The sequence below is a fragment of the Cotesia glomerata genome, linkage group LG2 (genome assembly GCF_020080835.1).
Source record: "Cotesia glomerata isolate CgM1 linkage group LG2, MPM_Cglom_v2.3, whole genome shotgun sequence".
Classification (NCBI taxonomy): Eukaryota; Metazoa; Arthropoda; class Insecta; order Hymenoptera; family Braconidae; genus Cotesia; species Cotesia glomerata.
The window spans coordinates 24,592,457-24,614,347 of NC_058159.1; the positions used below are offsets into that span (position 1 = coordinate 24,592,457).

Genomic DNA, 21,891 nt, shown 5'->3' on the forward strand with positions numbered 1-21,891 from the left:
CAAATATTTATTAATGAAAATTTTGGATTATTAATGAAAATTTTTGGAGTAATAGTATAAAAGTATTCATTAAAATTTGAAATCACTTGTAAAATTTTTGCAACAAACTTAAAATTTAAATGATACAAAATTAAAACATCTACGGTTAAAAAACACCAAAATATTTTTTAGAACTGTTTTCACACCAACAATTTATACAGTATACAATAAATATTAATATTATTATTAAATTATAAATAAACTGGAGTTTATTATTGTAAATGTAAAAACGACTTTGGTGCACTTGATAACACTGAGCTATCTCTCCATGATTTCAGATGACATTGCAAACGCAATGTGTCTTTAAATTTACATACATCTGTATATATGTCTGTGTGATAATAATGTATTAACGTATGACTAACAAAACCGTGTATATGCATAAATAAAAGAGAATGTGTGTATATACAATGAGTGTTTGAATAATTTATACGGTAAATAAATTCAGGAAATGAGTATGTATCTATGCTTCAAACAAAATTATTTTTTTTCCTACATGTTTTTTTTTTTTTTTTAATAAACTGTAAGAATTTCAGAGCAGAAAACCGAGTGTGAATGACATCGTTTGATTACTATACTCCATACATATAATACACTTGAAACATTTCAATTGTTTGCTGAACATATCTGTATTAATAAGAACGTAAGTGAGTATGTATAATTATTATTGTTACATATATTGTTCTTAAGAGAATGACCTCGGTCTGAGAAATCGGTTCAATGCTCGCGACACGTTACACACCCTAGTGCGACGAGGTCCTCATCGGATAACCCTTGCGATTAATGTTAATGAGAAAAAAATCTTAAATAAAGTAAACGTAATTGTAATTATAATTACTAAGACGTAGTATTTAAGAGATTTACGTTCTTTCAAGATAATCAAAATCTTATTTGAAGAGTATAAATACTTACAGCGCAATAAAGATAAGGACGAAATAAAAATTGTGTGTGTATTGACTAAAAAATAAAAATATTAAAGTTGAAGAAAGAAAAAAAAACTCACCTTTTCTACATCGTAAACTTGCCCCGGCAATGCATGACCCTTCGGGATCCACTGGCACAAGTGCTGACCGCTGAACTCCTTGCAAACAATGTGGAAACAGGCGTGACACTCTGTAGGACAAATAGATCCACACATACAACAACAGAGACTTGAAAATTTATTACTATCAATAACATTATTGTGTCGATGATGTGTATTTAATATTTTAAACTGTTTGTTATTAGCATTATTGTTATCAACAACCCCATTACTATTTCTTGTATTACAAATAATACCGTTAATACTTTTGTAATTAACGATATTATTGCTCCGGGTTAACAACTGCTGTTCATCACAATTATTAAAACTCTCTTTGACTTTGAGAACCTGACCAGAATCAACACCGGGGAGTTCAATGAGCCTGTCGACCTTGTCGACATTAGTTTGTTGCTCATTGCTAGAATTTGTTGGGACCAGGACGACTTTACTAGCGCTAGTGCACCAACACATGTGCCGGTGAAAAGAAAGAGGTCGTGCGCATGATACATGCTGCTGTTTAAGCTGTAGCTGGATACTGTTACTATCAACATTTAGCTCACTACCGGCGTTCTCCACCGTCCACTCCGACGATTTTATACGCGAATTATTATCACTAAATTTCATCAACTGAATATCAGTCAATTGTGCTTTATTGTTAATATTATTATTACTATTAGTATTATTTTGCAATAAATTCTGTGTTGTCAGGGCGTTGAAGAGGACCGTATCGAATATTTTTTCCGGAAGACGTGTCTTGCCATTGCCTTGATGGCCGTAACAGGAGGAAGTGAGGAGAGCTGCTGAAGAGGAATTGCTACTGCTATTGTCGGTATTACTGGTGCTGATGCTTTTGCTATTGCTGGTAGTAATTGTAGTTGAGACTGTACTGTTACTGGTACTGGTACTAGAACTGGTATTAATGGTGATACTGGTAGTGGTGGTGGTGGTGCTGCTGCTGCTGGTGGTACAAGTGGTGATGTTGGTGTTGTTTGCGGATAAGATGGGAGAAGTGGAGTCACAGCTGCCGACTGTCGTGTTGCTCATTTGCGTTTGACTCGCTGAGCGACGTTGAACGCCTGTGGCGCCGCCCCGCGACCTCGAGGAACGTTTCTCCAAGTCACCGTTTCCATGCGGCTGCTCCGGGTGGTGTTGCGCGGTGAAGGACGTTAACGATTGGCCGGTCTCGTTGCCGGGTGACGAGGCGCATGCCGAGTTTTCGCACGTGCTCGTTGATGAAGATATTGAATTCTTAATTGAATTATTATAATCCGGTGTTACTATTCCTGTTACATCTGATCCTGAACCTGATCCCGATTCTGAACTGGAGTATAAGGATGAGGAGCTATTGTTGGATTTCCAATTATTGTTGCTGTTGCTATTATTACTATTATTATTATTGTTATTTGTATTATTACTAATATTATTATTATTATTATTGGTACTGTTACTGTTGGAATTATTTAAAGTAAAGCGCGATTGACTGTGCTCGGATTGGGCTCCGATAACGATCGTATCGGCGACAATATTACTTGAGGGGCTGATTGTATTATTGGTATTACCGGTGGTGGGACTCGTTGTCACGAGATTTGGTACCACCGAGGACATCGGCCCGCTGGTGGTTGTTGAGGTGACAACGACACCGTTGCTGGTACCACTGGACGAAGAAGAACCTTTGCGCAGCATATAATTGTCGGCATCAACCTCTAAAATTCTCGACATTCCCGGTGGTGTTTTAGCTTTTGAATCCTGCTGGTGGTCATCTTTTTTTGGTGAACTGTTATGGTGCTGGTCCTTAATCTCCGATGATGATATTAATGACCTAGTTGAACAAGAATTGTGATCCTCGACAATAACTGGATCAGATTCAGCTGAACGCCGATAGAGATCTTGTCTTATTCTTCCGATTAAAACTAATGACTGCACTTGGGCAGTTGTAGGCGAATTCGCCGTCTGCTTCATCACTAAACAAGACAATATAACTGATCATTAGATATTTTATAAAACTATTATATATACATGTATATATATATATACATATATATATATATATATATATATATGTTTATGTATATAGATATATTAAGTTTTGCAACGATCGACACTGCGTTGACCACCTCCAAATAAATCTTGAGCTTCACTTGAACAATTTAGCTCCATTGTCATCGCGTTTATCACTATTTATTTATTTATTTATTTATTTATTTATTTATTTATTTATTTATTTATATATATATATATATATATATATATATATATATTTATTTATTTATAAATTATTTTTTTTTATTTGGCATATGGTGAATTCTATCACGTATACAGGCATCCACCAGAAGGCAACTCAATAGACAACCTCCAAGAGACACACGTCGACACTCAATCAAATCACTTTCAACGCTAAAAAATTCCAAACTTTTTACAATCTTCTCGATGATGAGAATAAAAAAAATTACCCGTTCCCTTTCTTCCTCTTTCAATTTATTTCTCTTTATTGATGAGGATATTATTATTATTATTATTAGTACTGGTGTGTCGACTTTATTCGGCACAAAAGTGTGTTCCTCATCCGCTATTCTTCGTTCTCGATTGCTATTAACATTAACAAGAGAGTCTGTTGAGTGTGTCCTTGCGTAAATTCAGTTTTTTTTTAATATTATTTTTTTATCATCATCATCGTCATTATCATTATTATTATTATTTTAAAACTCATGCTTCTTCCCACAAAGCGACCAATGTAAACGCGAGTTTCACGAAGCTGAACGAAACCGGTTTTTAAAAGGCGGGTACATACTATTCTTCGGCGCAGTATTCCATAGAGGTTGGCAAGGAACGGTCTCGATCAAGATGATATGCCTAAGGAATCTCTTCTTCTCCGTTCATACCACGAGGTACCAAAGGATTATTCGAGATACGAGGTGCCTTCTCAGAGGTGCAACCGTCACTCCCAGTCCAAGTCCACCTTCCACCTTTGCCGACTAATTTTCTTCTCCAAACAATTATTTTTATTTCAACAAAACTATTTAAACAATATGTCCAACATAAATAAATTAAATTCAAAAATTTAACTGAATCATTACTGGCTTAGACACCTTTTCAGCTAATAATATGTATTGTATATAATATATACATATATATATATATATATATTCATATGTATGTATGTATATATATATATATATTATATTTATCTCTACAATGGAGATATGTTTGTTGGACGAGGCCTCACATCAACTATAAATCGTTCAATCTAATGCTTATTCTGTTGACTATCGTCCTAATCTTGTGTTCCACGCGGAAACCCAATGATTTTAACGGCCTCGTACTCTCGAAGGTCATTGCTGTAAGCCCACCGTAGCCTGGCCTTTATCCCACTCCAAACTCGTTAATATATATAAATTTTTTTTTATTTTATTTTTCTTTATTCTTATTCTCTTTTTCGCTCCTCACCGTTAGGTACTCGCTATCTCTATTTTTTTTTCCAACTGAAATTCACAGGCAAGCCTTTATGTCGCAATACCTCCCGGCGAAACAGTCTCGTCCACCACGAGTCACTAGACGAGGATAGCTTATACCAGAGTTTGAAAAATAAAAAAAACTTTAACATACAACAGCCACAAGCACTGAGTTTGCCAACTCTACTCTCAAGCACTGACTCTTCTCTGTGATCGTTAAGACGATTCACTCATTTTTTTTTTTTTGCACTTTTTTTATCTGAGATTAAAGTTGGACTTGAAGGTTATTCAGCACAGTTTACTTGATATTCTAAAAATAATTTTTTCTTATAATTTTCATCCAAATCCAAAACTTTCACATAAATAATCCTGGTGATAATTATGAATATTTTATTTAACCAAAAAAGGAGTGAACTAGTGGAAGGATCTCGTGAGTTATCAGCAGATTACGATAAGCCAACCAACAAGCAAGCAACCGGTCGGTAAGAGCGGAGCAGATATAATACAGACATAGACAGCAGTAGTCAGCCCGTTCATCAGCGGACTATTGTAAGAAAAATCACTCCACACTGATACATATACAGATACAATGTGGGTGCATCTACTGACACTAGATCAGTTGAGGAACTGTATAATGCATAACACTTATTTCTTCTCTTATTCTTGCACAGCCCCGGCGGGTCTACCTCCACTGACGTACGTTGATTTTTCTACTTCACTGGACACTCATTACTTTGCTCATATCAGCCGCATTGTCTCCTTACGGATAATAAATATCGTCATCCATTAACCATACACATACTACTTACAAGTGCAACATAAATTAATTAATCTGACGAGAAAATTGAAATGAAATTTTTAACAAACCATCAGTTCACAATAACCAGTCAGTGAGTATTATTTATTTAAAATAATAAATTAAAATGTTTGTCACTCAATAAAATCTTCGATCGGCATATTTATTAAAAATCCGTGTATACCTGAGAAATGAATGTTTAAATATATCACATCTCCTCCTTAATCACTGTACTGGGTTATTCGCGCACGCTCCTATCTTCTCTGGTATTTTCTGTAAAAAATTATAAAATTCATTGTTCAAACTTTGAATATTACTTATTAAGTTTTAATTTATTATTTATAAGTAAAAAAAAGTCCACTTTATAGGTGTTTAATCCACCTGACAACCGTGAATTCACGAACCTGTCGCACGTTTGTATAAAACACTTTTCCTCTCATTTACAGCGGCTCTTAACTCTATCTACACATACATACATAGTAACAGATAGAGATAAAAAATATTAAATAATAACAATTACAATTTAAAAACGCTTACACTGACTGTCAACCGCGTTTCTTATTTTATTTTATCTTCTGGTCTCTCATTTGTAAGCACGTCGTCACGATAATGTGTGATGTGAGCTTATGCCTCGTTGTTTAATTCTGAGATCAGCCTGCCGGTCTCTTGTCCTTTAGTTTTACTCCTTATTGATAAAATATTATAGTAATAACAATAATTACTATTATTATTATATTAAATAATCAAATATTATATTGTGTGTCGATAAAAGCCAACCAGTAACTTTAATCAGTACTCCTTTTTGCTATTTTCTTCAATAATCCACCTCGAAATAGTTATTATTAGATTACAATTATTACTCCAACTATTTTAAATAATTAGTCTTGATAAAAATCAATCAATAGCAATAACTATTTAATATTTTTAATATATATTTTTTAATAGTCTTTTAAACCCGATACCAGACAAAATGTCAATGCATAAGTGAGTTAAAAAGCATATATACATTTATATATATATAATATACATATACGCGACTTGACAATAAAATATATATAATCCGGCAAACTCTTGTCTTAAAACCCGTTGAGATGTACCCGTCGTCGAGTCGAATCTCGTTTGTGAGCGAACACGGTGGCGGCGATCCGTGTCGTAATGTCGACCGACGAGGACTGGCTGTCTCACAAACTCAAATGCTGGTGCTGCTTCCCACTGCCGTCTTCACTCCTAACTCCTATATCAATCCCCTTGGTAGTATTGGTGTTGGTTGGTTGGTTGGTTGGTTGGTAGCTCGCTCTATTCGCTCGTTCCTGTTATACGTACTTATACGAATACGAATCGCCCTCGTATTCGTACTCGGTGCGCCGGATTTCCCTGGGCCTGCTTTCAATGTACTGGCAATACTGCCATTACCTTCCCTTCTCTCGCTCTAGCTGCCATCTTTTAAATCCAACACTAATTCCCACTCGCTCACTCGCTCACTCGCTCACACACACTCCGATTGTAATAAAAGACACACACGTGTGCGATAGTATATATCTATAGACGGGTGAGTTTAATTTAACCATCTCCCTCGTATCCACGACATCTAACATCTTTTCTCTTTACCCAGGTCTCTATCTACATCAATACTCTTCTCTCTCTTTCAAATTTATTCACCGTTACTCCTTCTCCGTCCAGCAATCTCCGTACCCAGTCTCTCAATCGCCCTTGATTAGTGAGCACACTCCAACTCTATGTACTTTTATCCATATAAATATCAATGCAATATTATTTATAAATTATTATTCAAATTTTGATAAGAAATAAATAAGTAAAAAATATTGAAATTATGATTAAAATTTTTTTACAGGCATGTCAAGGGTTTTAAGCTACTGGACGATTGTATAACAGTCAAATGACTCGGCTTACAGCTGACCGGCCGGTCCGTGGTGTTCAGTTAATAGCCATAGTTTGTGCTGTAACTTCTATCCCCAAAACCGCGACCGTTTCTACCCAACTGGTACTTACACTACTACTACTGCTGTATTATGTTTCTGTGTGTTGTATGCTGTAATAATACAGTCACACACACAAAGGCACACTCGCTCGATCTCGCGAATGTTCGGTTACGTTCGTGGCCTTTTGTCAGTCAATGCTGTGCGAATTTATTCCGAGAACCCCGTGCTTAAGGTGCCACGAGTTGGTTCAGTTGTTAAACCAGGAGAAAGATTTTTATTTTATTACTTTTGGGAAATTTCCATCCCCTGGATTTTACAGGGTCATGTCCTCACACGGGATTTCCCTTTTTACGAATAGAAATATACTCTACTACTTTTTCAGAGCTTTATTTTTTAGACAAGATACAGTAGTTTCATTGAGGAAATGGTCGAGAGAAAATAAATGATATAAAAAAAATTTTTATATATGAATGTGTGTGTGTATATATATTTTTTTATATATATATAAAAGAGAGGATGTCATTGTTGAACGGGAAGTCAAATAGCGAGTCGGAATAACGATTTGTACAAACTTGTGAGCATCCTGACAAATGATTAATTTTATGATTTTTTTTTTATTGTTTATTTAGTCTCAAGTCTCATCGATAAATTCACTTAAATATTAATCTTATACATATTACTTATATTTTATTCTGTTTATAGACTTTAATTCGAATAAAAAAGTTATTCGAAGTGAATTTTATTAAAAAATCAATAGTATTTAATGATAAAATAAAATAAAAATCAAATATATTTGTATAATCTAAAAATTGAAATCATTAAAGTGCATTCGACAATAAATCTGTCACTCAAGTAATCTATGTTACAAAGGCATTATCATCATCTTGTTTCCGCTCCGATTATAAATGCCAAACCTCACATTATATTACAACTATCCACATACATTCTTGTAATATATGAATGTATTGTAATATTACACACATATTGTTCTCAAGCAATATGTGGCGATTTACTCAAACATACAGATACTTATACTTATACACGCGTATAAATATATAAATGTATAGGTACAGATGTGTATACGTAACTATATAACACTCAAAAGAATAGAATAGAAACGGGCTGATACGGGAGTATGAAAGTGAAAAGCAACTTTCTGGAGGGTCATGGTTGAAGATGTGAAACAGGAGCCCGGTTTTACGATTATCAAACTACCTATTTGTAATTTAATGCGATGCAGTACACACACCAATAAAATAATATAATAAATAAAACAAAATCATATATGCATGTATACATGCCTAAATAAAATAAAAAACGACACGGGGATCACTGCATTAAAAATTACAAGCCAAGGTTAAATTAATAGTAGATAAAGTCTCATTACTTGCCAGATCTCTGATAAAGAATTGTTTAAGTGCAATATAATTTCAAAGTTAATAAATAACTAGATTTATAAGTTGTAACTATCATAATGAATGTATTAAATTTTTAATTTAAGAACCGGTCTGATGTCCGATATAAATCTGGTTGAATTAATCAATCAGATATAGACAATTTTAAACAATAGACAATAATAGATTTTCTTTGGTAAAAGAAGAATATGAGGCAAGGCAAAGGAGAAAAAATGAATCACCCATTATGCGAATGAATGAAAAAATGTCAAAGTTTTCTATTTATATGTATGTATATTTGTACATATGTGTTCATATATATTTATATGTTATATAGAAGTATGGAAGTACAGTGTGACACTTGGTAACACAGGGGAATTGAGAATTGAATCGATTGGAGGTTGGAAGATATTTTTTTCCGGAGCTGCAAACAGCTAAGCTACCCTTGCCAGTTAAGTAGTTACGGACCTGGTTCGGTCGAACAGGGCTCGGACGTTTCCGGCTGTACACTCTACCTCCTTCTTTAAACACCGAGTCTTCACGATTACAAATCAAAGTTACCCGAGTTACAACAAGCAACGTGTGTGAAGGTGTACATATGTGTGTGTGTGTGTACATGTATTAGCGATGAAACCAAGGGGATTCGCGCATGTGCGACATCATCAACTAGCATGAGGAGAGACACGACCCGCTGCTGGTGGTTTTTCGCTCGATTGCCGACCCGGTCGCCACTCGGTCGATCTGCACGAATGTCGAGTCTCATCAAGTCTGTACGCACTCACGTGCAAAATAAAAGAGAATTTGAAGAATACGAATAACACAAAAAATGTATGATAATAATAATAATAATAATAATAAAAATATAGCGAGAGATATTGAAAGGCTTTAATGTATAGATATATGTGTCGGGGTGCTGTTATGTATGGAGATCGATCCCTGACCAAATGTTATATATAACATGTTATATATAACACTCATATATGAGTTATTGAAATTAAAAAAACAAAAAGATATTTTTGGCATGAAATATCACTAAAACTGACATACAGCTATTGTAAAAACTCGAGCTCATAGAGCACGCAAAATAGAATTGGGATATTGCAAAATTTATAAATGGGTTTAAATATCGAGGAAAAATGGGTATGATTAATGGCTCGTTGATATATGGGTGTACGGATGTACGAGGAACCAAAATAATGGCCAGAGAAAGAGAGATGGATGAAAGGGAAAGAAAATAAAAAAGAAATTAACATTTATGGTGGAAATAATAATAAATATGAAACACAAAGCAATAATCTTTTTTCGTTCAACTTTTGTTGGTAGACAAGTCTAAACATCTTACCTTAATCGCGACAATTAACTACATCGAACTATGGGTCTTTGTCAACGCAACTTACGCTATAAATTACAGATTCTTAATTCCTATGCACTGATGAGAGCACGGTATGTTTAATAGGACTAGGAATAGCCTTATCTTTATCTGATGTAAAGCTGGCCATGTGGTGTTAAGCTTAATAGTCTTTAAGATAAATTGTTTCATAGTTTTTTGATTTTTTTTTCTGTAAAGAAAGTAAAAATATTCTTTATAAAAAATATTTTTAACAAAATTAGATCTATTGATTTTGATAGTGGTTATAAAAAAAAAAGTATTATTGATTGCAAAATATTCAAGTCTAATAAAGAGACACCATAAATTTATTTGTTTAAAAGTATTTATATATTTTTAATAATAATACACAAAATATTATCTTGAATCAAATAATGTTTACACAGAAAAAAAATTTCTTGCACCAAGAAAATTTTAAGGAAGACAAAAGTTATTTTGGAGCAAGAAGAAATTTTCTTGACTCAAGAAAATTTTTCATTCAAGAAATTTTCAATCTTCTTTAATATTTTCTTGAGCCAAGAAAATTTACACTCTAATCAAGAATTTTTTTTTTTTTCAGTGTAGGAAAATTGAAATCTTTTTGAATAAAAGGAAAATAATTTTGAATTAAATACTAAAATTTTTTAACTAAAAATTTTTTCTTGGTTTGAGTAAATTTACTGTATTGACTCAGAACAAAGAAATTCTTTAAAATTATTTTTTTTTCTTAAATCAAGTTTATTTTTTTATCAGTGTACTTATAAAAACAAAATAATTGAAAAGTTACTCTTTACGGTACACTCATAAAAGGTGGGTGCCTCGAACAAAAAATTGGAAAAATAATTTGAAAATTAAATTTTTACAAACTCTATAAAAAGTACGTTTAAAAACTGTAAAAATCAATACTTAAAATTTTATTTGATAAAAATGACATTTTTTCGGTTTTTTTTTTATTTAGAACTCCACTCATTACTCCAAAAAAAATCATTTTTCAATTCCTCCTTTTTCCGTATAGTTTAAAAAAAAATTTCAATTTCATCCATGATTATTACAAATCTCATTAATTTTTCTCGATAAAAAATATTTATACTACTTCGAGATTTTCTTTTCATAAAAATTAAACGTTCAATATATTTTATCCACGCGAAACACAAAACCATAAGTTGTAGAAGAAAAACTGTCAGTAGTACTAAAGTATCAATAGGAGTACTGAACTATTACTATTACTGTGACAAGTTAGCTGTTGGCTGTAAGCTGTTATGTTAGCAATGAGTAGAAATTCACAAGAGCATATCGCGTATATGTACCCGGAGCAGCATTTTGATGAGTGAAATGTACCCCAAAAATAAATCACCGTTCCGCGGTTAAGTCGCAAGTAGTAATATAAGAGAAAGAGAAAGATAAAGATAAAGAAGGGGATAAACGTTAATTTACTTGTGTGACCTCTACACAACTATATAATATATGATACATATATACACATACACATACATACATTGGATGAAATAAATGTATCCTCTTTCTCTTTTGGTCGTTGATGTTTACAGCATGCATATCCCCGGGAATAGGTGAGGTGAGTTCGCGGAAACGCACCCGGGGCTAATTTCTATGGAGACGAGCCCGGCGAGACATCAGAATGAAACTGGTCTTTCTCTCACTAAAACTTTATAACATCTCTCTTATTCACTCTCTCGCTTACTCGATCTTTTATCATTCTTTCCTTTCTCTCAGTGCTACTCGGTCTCTCTTATTCGCTCGCACATACTCGCTTACATATTTGCTAACTCGCTCCCTCGCTCACACTGTTTCTCGCCTTTCGCGGTCTCGTTCCAAAGCTCGATCGATACTTTACTTGGACGAGAGAAAAACGTGAGCCACCGTGGCTCAACTCACTCGTGTGCATTCTCTTCCACACCCACCGACACCCTCTGCCCCTCAGTCTTTTCCTATACCCACCGACAACGATTTCGATCCGTCGATCGTACCGTTTGTTTGTTTGTACAGTCACTCAGCTCGTCCGATAGGACTATCGGTGCATTACAGACAATATATATGTATAAATTTATTTATACGTCTAAAAAAATAAAATAAAATGCAAACCCCTGATCGTGTCATTTGGTTCTCAAAAGTTTAAACTTTTAAACTCGGTTCAGGAACAACTGACAACAATGTCCTGCTACGCCCGCAACCATATTATGTGGATAGGGAGGACTTATGTAATCGCCTGTACTGTATCATATACTATTCTTTTGTAGACAATAATCGGAAAGCTTTACTTTTTTATCTTTCTCTGCTTTGTTTATCTTTATTTTTTTTTATTTAGTTTATATACTTTACCAAGAAATCCATTATTTTTATTATTTTAATTTGGTACAGACAGGAAAAAAGACAATGGGGATTATTAAATAGGAAGAGGTCACTATACCCAAGTGCAGTCGAGTATAATTCCCGTCAAACGGGCATGGATGATAATCAAAGGCACAATCAGGAGAGAGTACCACAGTGAAAGAATGTGAGTAGACAGTGTAAAAAATTTGGGGTTTTTGGTTTAAATTCACTTGGAGTTTTGTACTGGGGAAGTTTGTACTTTGATCAAGGATTTACAATGTTTGAATTAATTTTACAGATATCGACGTTCTAATTAGCAAATTTTCTAACTCCATTTTAAAAAATCTTCTATTTGTACGAAAAAAAATAATTAGTTCAAAATTTATTATCACTTTAAAAAACCATTTAATATCATTAATATCTAATAGAGATATTTAAATAATCATATAAATAATTCATACTCGGATTATTACTACATCAAAATGTTAAAAAATCACCCTCTAAAAAATAAGGAGTTAGACAAATTGCTAATTAGACTTTCGATATGTTAGTATATTTTTTTGACTATCTTAACATTATGACATTATTTTTTTTATTCTAATTTAAAATTATGGATGAAATGTTTAAAATAAAAAGAAATTATGTTTTAATTTTCTTTGCAAAAAATTGGTATCAATAATAATCTCTTACTTGACAAAAAAAAAAAAAAAAAAAAAAAAATTGATAATCAATAAATTATTTGTTAAAATAATTAAGAATTAAAAAACTTTTTTTCGAATTTGATATAACGAAAATCAATCATATATATCTTAAATTACTGAATCCATGAATTTTCGCTACTTTTATTTCACTTTCAAGAGTAATATTTTATGAGTACCTCGAGTGAAGTTTCTTTCGCAACAATTGAATAAATAAAAATCATTGGCTCTGTTTAATCCGTGAATACTCAAAAAGTTTTACAGGGTATGCACGTGCAAATTTACTAGATAAATAAATAAATAAGTAACGAAATGTGTATGCGTAGGTATATTTGCTAGTGAAAATTTACTACCGAGCGTGTTACGTGATGGGATACGACAGTTTTAACGGACACTAAAATTCGCTAAACGCATGCGTCACCAACGGAGATATGAACCTTGCAAAATGCATGATTTACGATCAAAGATATACATGCTACCATATATCTACCATACACGCTACTATATTCCATGCAACATCGGTTTTTTTAAAACTTTTTTTTATATGTTAATATTTACTTAAAGTTTAAAATGTGTGAAACAATTTAATTGGTGATTCAATAATGAAAGTGTTAAATTGTTTGAATATTAAATAAACTTGAATAATCTGATAAGCGAATTACAGAGTATCCGACAGATCGAGTTTACTACTGAACTAATTTGTTACACATGAGTAGTTTTATGTGAAAAAATATACAATAAAGTAAAATTATTAACTTAATCAAAGTTTCTATGAGGATTGATGTTTATATAAATACAATATAATTGTTTATTGATATTTATAGCGTTTGTCAATTGTATTATGCTCAATAATTATATAATAAAAATTTGTAATCAATAATAATAATAATAATAATAATAATAATAATAATAATAATAATAATAATAATAATAATAATAATAATAATGATAAATAATGATAATTTATAAATGATGAAAATCATGAGTAAATGGAAGTTAAAAAAATTTTATGACTAAATTACTTTTAAATTATTTCTCATGTCGTTCATTTTTATTATCACGACTCAATATATAATCGACGATTAATTTTTTTAAAATAATATACGAACTCACGGTTTAAAAAATATAAACTCGTGCTTACAAAAAAAAATTATACCGATCAAAATCAAGTTTCAATAACTATTTTTATTGTTCGAAATATAGTAAAAAAATTTTGATACTAAATTTTATTATCTATGCATTATATCTCGCTCAACTAAAATATGAAAATAGATAATATGACCCAAAGCTGAATTTTTTGCTCAAAAAAAAAATATCCAATCAATCTTATCACAATTTTTTATATGTTAACCAGTAGGAAGTACATTACAAGTTCATCCTTGAATAAAAATTATTCATTGCTGTCGTGTTAATATATACATGAATAATAAATTAATGTTAATAATCGGTTACAGATTATTTTCAATTCATTTTTAAACACTAAAAAAAACTATGATAAAACATATTAATAATACAGCTACCTTAAATTTCAAACAATCATACATAATTGTAAATTAATTTATTAAATTAATAATTTTTATTAAACATAAATAAAAAAAAAATTTTTGATATGTATATTTTTTATACCGTCTATTTAAAATTTTTCTCAGCATTTTTTTTTTACATTGTGAAAAGAAAATTAATTCACATCATTGTCGTTCTTTATCCCTCCTTTTAAAAATATATACAGCAGCGTTACGTGAACGTATAGCATACCACATAAATATATGTGTTGAAATTTCACACCAATACTAATTTACTTATACATTACATCGTCCTCAAAGTGCATACTTCCACACATTCTATATATATTAAATTATATCTATATATGTATAAAGTTTTCGATCTCTCTGGATTATACCAGCGGCAATGAGCCGTCGTTTTTCGTTTCGGTTTATGCATTTTACTTGTATAAAACATTTGTCGAGTACAACAGCATATCGGTGCGATATGTTAAAATACAAGTTTGTCGATGTATGGATTATTATTATTATTTATTTATTTATTTTTAAAAATATCATTATAAATTTTACATTATTGTTGTTATTTTAAAATAATAAATGTTATACCCGGGTAACATTCACGTTCAATTCATATATCATCGTGTATAATAATATATATGTTTAATTTAATGTGTATTTATATATAGATATTTTAACAAACAAACGACCTTGACCTTGAAAAACAATTCTAGCGTGACGATTAAGGATGCAACATGATGAATCTTAGCCGCGGGATCGCGTGAGGATTAAGTTGACAACGTTATTAACAATTGTACAAAAAAATTAAAAAAATCGAAATTTTCAAGGAACGGTACTCGTGTCGACAAACGTTGTCGAAACCTTATATTTAATAATTAATTTATCATCACATTATTAATATTAATGCTATTATTAAGAGAAAAATTCTTGAACCAAGAAAATAATTTTAAAGACTTTCATTATCTTGAATCAAGACGAAAAATTCTTCAATTAATTAAGTGAAATTTATTCAAACTATACTAAAAAAAAATTCTTTACTGAAGGGTATATTTATTGACTCAAGAAAATATTAAGGAAAATTGAAAATTTCTTAAATGAAGTCCAAGTTTCTTGAGCTAAGAAAATTTCTTCTTGCTCCAAAATAACTTTTTTCTTCCTTAAAATTTTCTTGATTCAAGAAGTTTTTTTTTTCTGTGTATTATTATTATTATTGTTCTGTTATTCAATGTAAAATTATATTAATATTGATATTTATATTTAATGAATGCAAATTATTTATACAGTTATTCGGCAGATAGCGATGTAACCGACGGATAAATATTTTTGCAAGTATAGGTAAAGCTCAGCAGTATTATATTATGAAGCTGATGGCTTGCGCCATATACGAATGCACGTGGATCTGATGGATCTCGCGTGCATACACAATACATATAGCGTTAATGCTTTTGAAATTCACCCAACGTAACGCAAGCGCGCGCGTGTACTTGGCAGTGACACTTGGTATGCTGGACGTATGTGCATATGCGTAAAGGGTTTTAATATTCAACTTTTAAATTTAAGTGTAGTTTACCTTTGATAAATATAAATGTTAACGAACTTTCGTTTCATTAGATTATTTCATTCAATAAATAAATATAATAAATAATAATAACTTTGGCATTCATTTTTATTATTTTCAATCCTTCACTTCAAGTATTATTGTTAGTGTTATGGCTGGTGGAAAATTTTAGATTTATTTAGATGCAGTCGTTCGATACGCACCACTGCTTACTTAACTTTCATGTATATATTTATACTACCGACGCATTTTTTGGGATATGACTTTAAATAAACGCCAATTTTTTTTTTATTCATAAATTTTTTTTCTTTTAAATAATTTCAGAAGAGTAATTTTTTAACACAGCTTTAAGAATAATAATTTTTTATTAAAGCTTTCAATCGATTTTGCTCTGTCATGAATTCATAGTTTCGAATTAGGTATAATTTGGTGTTAAAATGTTAAACTAGATAATACTAAACATTTCATTTTTCGTTGGCACGAATTGTAATAAGTTTGATAAAAGAATAAAAAAATTAATTCTCATATTAATAATTTTTCAATTCGAGTTTATTTTACGTTTTTAAAAATTTTTATAATGAGATGTAATGGAAAATAAAAAAAAATAATGGACCTAAAATACTTTTAGCAGCGGAAATAAAAGAGCTAATAAAAAAAATTGTTTTCTTCATATACATTTAATAAACCTTTCCGATAAAATTATTACTCTTAAAAATGTAAAGTAATTTTTTTTAATTTATTTATATTAATAAATACCAAATAAGAGAGGTAGGAGGTAATTACGACTAAATAAAAAATTGAGGTTGATGGAAAAAATTAAATGTTGAAATTTTCAAATTGATGATGTTAGAAATTACTCGGCATTTTGCTGAAGAGTGATCTTATAGATTTTAATATAAAATAAAAATATCTATTTATCTTTTTTGTAAAATTTTTTTAGTAGGATACTGCAATGAAATACTATCTTATTAAATATTGCAGCTTAAACAAACACATAAATCATTTTACATGTGTTATATTAATAACACTACACAACACGATGAAGTGTTATCTGATGAAAAAAACTCGTTTTAAATTACAGGGCCGACGTCAACTTCAACTTTTGCAGAAGCTCCTACACTGTAACTTCATTTTATTAATCGGTACAAAAGAACAAATAACTTAATTTATAGTTATCGATAAATTTTACCCGCTATAAGCTATTCATAAGCACAAGAACATCCAATTAATTGAAAATAAATTAAGCTCAAACTTCTATAGGTCATATAAACTTTACATAAATTAATTAAATTCAAATCAATTCGAATAACGATTATGTCAATAATTTCATACAATGTGAAAATTGAATTTTAAAACAAAAAATAACTAAAATCTATCGCTACTTGATAATTACAAACAAATGTTCGATATAATAACCGCCAGAGCTTATTAATTATTTAAAAAATTTTTAGTTATTTGTACTTATTTGAGTCACAGAAGTTTGCATAAAGTTTAATAACTATCCAAGACAAACTTTAAACTTTTCTTATTATTATTATTATTTTAAAGTGTTACAAACTATTATTATACATTGCAGTTGGTCTTTACGTAAAATGCAATAAATCATGAGGGACAATTTTAAATTACTAGTTAGGTCAACGGTTTTAAAAACGGGTACTCTGCACTAAAGTATCGACATATGTTTATAATTCACATTTAAATAATTTAAATATACTCAATAAATCATATGCTTGATTTAAGTAAAAACGATTTTTCAGCTATAATTTATTGCTATAGAACGCTATCAAAAAATTACTGTTCAGCTGTTTGATGGAAATTATTTTAAACTCAAATGGTATCAAAGTTTAATTATACAAAGTGTTCATTTTTTTTTACTGCAAAAAACTTGAAAAAATGTATATTATAAAAATTTTAATAATTCAAAATCAAACTTGTGAGAATTGATTTTTTTTTCAAAAGTAATTCTCATTTTTCAAGTAGAATATCAATTTTATATTAAAAAATTTTCACACCAAGGTATGAGGGTATAAAATTTTTAAAGACCATTTTCGCTTTTACAATTTTCAGTACACATTATATATATATAAAAAAAAATAAACCAATACGTATGTAATAAAAGTAGATTAAGTTTCCAATGACTCAAACTTATATAGTTAATAAAAATGTCTCTAAAAATATATCGTATGCATAGTAAAGACTAGCAAGTAAAGAGCCGAGTGTATAATATAGATACACACATAAATAAATCGAGTATGAAACTTGGAAGTATCATTCAACTCAGTGGATATAGCAAGAGAAAAGAGAATCAAAACGGCATGAAAAACGACGTGGAGAAGATGCAGATGAAGAGAGAAAGTTGGACAGGCATGAAGGTGGTCATTGTGTGTATTACTTATGTGTAGTTATATATACTTATATGTATGAATTTAAAGTATATTTACACATACACTTAACAACCAGTATATAGTATATATACTAAGTCGCGAATAAGTCTTTCATACATAGATATTTTAATGTATATATAAATATGTGGGCAAGAGTGCGAGGGAGTTACTCTCGAGGTCGATGGATTTAATTCAATCGATTAAGGCCAAAGGCTACGGACCTGGTATATATATATAATACGTGCAGGCCATTACGCGTTGTATTGCGAGAGTCCAGGACCCCAACTAACGATACGAGTTTTGTCCGGAGTACAGAGACGATGCAATACCACAAACGAGAAACGAGAAAATAATAAAAATTTATAAAAAATAAAAAAAGGCCCCGGCCCAGAGAAACTTTGGAATAATTCAAGATCTGCAACAACTATAAACTATAAACTCGTTACAGCGAAATCCCAAGACGCTTTAGCTCTACACTCACAGAGTTACTTATTTTCCTACCCGTATTTACCCTTTATCTCAATCGTAATTAACATTAATAACGAATAGCGACTAGCGACTGGTGAAAAGAAAAAATAAATTTCCCCATGCGTCATTATACGCGAAAGAGTAGGTACATATATGTATAAATTTAAAAGAGAGAGGGAGAGGGAGAAAAATAAAAGAGAAATAGAGTGGGTGAGTTAGGAACGGGATATAGAGGTGTAGGTCTGGTTATTTGATGCACATATATGCTATGTACCTGCTAGGCCATGTAATTCCGGGCGTGCAGTATATACACCGTCATCGTGCAGAGCTAGCTCGGATGGAACCAAGGGGTACGGGCAAAAGAGGAGGTATGATGCCATCGTGACATGGTAATTGCCACGAGCGCGGCAGACACGAAAGTCCGTGAACAACACGACAATAGTAGTGTACTCTACAATGTATAGTAATAGTGCATATTCAAGAGAAAAAGAAGACGAACAAGAACAAGAACAAGAAGAACGTACAGTAAGAGGATACATTGGAGTTTATATAGAGGAACAACCAGAACCAGAATATGTATACATATAATACACATAACATGTAATAGCTGAGTATAGAAGTAAAGAGGACACACTGAAAATACACGCCTTTTACGATAAAGAGACAGTAGTACTCACTCATACTCATATGTGTTATTATACACATTATATCGTCTAGTAGTATTGTCTGTCTGCAGTGTGTAGTCTCAAAATTTGCCTACTCCTTATACGTATATTGCTATACATTACCTTACCCACTGTACTTAGCTGTACAGTGTACACACTAGTCATACATGTCATTCCCGCTGTACTGTCTTTACGATACATAATATCACGTGTCACTTGTCTGGGTGCTCTTACTAGTGTATGTATATTATTATATGTGTGTCTGTACTCTTACTGTGCGAACACGTGAAATAAAAAAAAAAATTTTACGTCAATACTACACTTTTATGAATTATAAATTATAATTGTCTGCAAAAGTAAATTTACACACAAACGCTAATCCTATAATGCTAATAAATTAAAATATATATTTTTTATTAAAATATCCAAATGTATGTTGAGAATTGCAATTATTACTTTGTTGGCAGTCGGAAAAATTATTTTTGGATCATCAAATCCCCGAATTTTGACTCAAAGTATCCGAATACTATAAATAAAAGTATGTTTCAGAGTAAAAGTTACTCAGTGTGAATCGAGTGAATCCAGAATGATTATCTTAACATTAACTTAGTGTTCAATGCACGTTTACCCCAGAAATTTATTACAGTGCTGTGTTAATAAGTAGATTTCGAATTTCCAATAACTGATTTATTAGTGATCACTTTAAATTTTAAATAGTTTTAATTAAACAACAGAGGCTAAATGATGGCTCCCAATAGGGGCGTTATACTTGAGTTATTATCTAATGCTCACGCAAAACGAATTAAATTGATTGATTGCGTATTAGGGGTTAGTGTTTACGTATACGCATTGCGATTGATACAGCGATAATGAAAATTATGTGATGACCCGTTAAAAAATTTTCTGATATAATCATATCGAATTATAAATGAAAATAATAAATAATTTTTTATTTTTTATAGAAGTTTTTACGACAATTAACATGTTTTATTAAATTAACCAACTAGATTTTTCAGTTACAATGTTAAGTTTTTTTAGAATAGCTTAATTTAAATATTAAGTGTTGTCATGTGAAAAAAAAAAAAAACACCCACACAAGTAAAAGGAATTATTTTAATTTCAAAGCAAAATACTTTAGATTTAACTCTTTTATAAGAAAAAGAAAATTCAGCGATCACGCGATATCTGTCCGAGATTTTCAGCATTAGCTTTGGCGAAAAATTTTATACGGGTATATTAAATCATATATGGCTACATAATAAAAATTTTTCACGGAAAATCAAATAATATTCAAGTGAAAAGTATGAACAAGTAAAAAAATAATCTCGGTAAATGAATAATGTATAAGCTACTTGTTATGTATTAAATTTGTGTTAAAGAGAAATTGAGATAAACAAATATATCGTAAGTCTGAATAAAATGAATCGAATCTAGTTTAGTAGGTTCAGTATGGAAGGAGGAAGCGTTTGTTATTGGATAAAGAAATAAGGTAATAGTATAATGAAAAATACATCGATCTCAGAAGTAAAGTTAGTTTAAGAGTATAAGAGTGAGGGAGTGTAGGAAAATTTACCCAAAATTTACTTTAAGGATTTAGTTTGAATCCAGTTAACTCACTAGCTATTTGGTTATCGATTTAGCAGACAGGGGCGGGGGTTAAAAAAGAGAGGAATATCGGAACCCGGGTGATGGAAGAAGAGAGAAATCTTGTGAACGAATCACCCGGAGTCGCGTAAACGGAAATGGAATAGCAAATCGAAAGATCGTGCAAGATCGCCCTGAGATATACGACATGACGATGGAGATGGATCCTTGTCGACGGGGCACACGGAGATTGGAAAAACGGAAGTGGTATAATTTCCTGAAGAAAGAAGAACAAGTCGAGGGAGTTATATACGCCGAAGAGAGTGAGCCAACCCAAGATTAGCTAGTCAGCTATATATATTGAGAAGGGGGTGAGATGAGGTGGACTCAAGAGGGAGAGAGGAAAGGAACGGAGAGTTGATAGTACAGCGTTAGCTCTTCTGGCTTCACGTAGCAACAAGAGGATTTTCGACCCCATTCGATTGTTTCTTAGTACCCTTCACTCCTACAACTCACTCTCAGTGGCATCCCGTGCTCTATCTCATCGTCGAATATTCCTTGGTTTAATAATAAACTTCAAGCTTAATAAAAAAATTACTACTTGATTATATCATTCTCACTCATTCACGTCCATCATTATCTCCATTTCACCAATTCGATAATTTTTTCTTTGTGTTGAAA

At 31.3% G+C, this 21,891-nt stretch overlaps 1 protein-coding gene across 2 annotated transcripts in view; it reads right to left on the reverse strand.

The window, feature by feature from the left end:
* Positions 1-21,891, reverse strand: part of LOC123259870 (phosphatidylinositol 3-kinase regulatory subunit alpha) — a 48,626-nt gene that overhangs the window by 20,296 nt on the left and 6,439 nt on the right. Inside the window, exon 5 of one of the 2 annotated variants that reach the window (XM_044720644.1) lies at positions 1,043-1,152. In XM_044720644.1, the coding sequence (XP_044576579.1) occupies positions 1,043-1,152 (110 nt within the window). Of the gene's footprint in view, positions 1-1,042; positions 3,252-21,891 lie in introns of those variants that run through there. The other variant, XM_044720643.1, reaches the window with a different exon arrangement.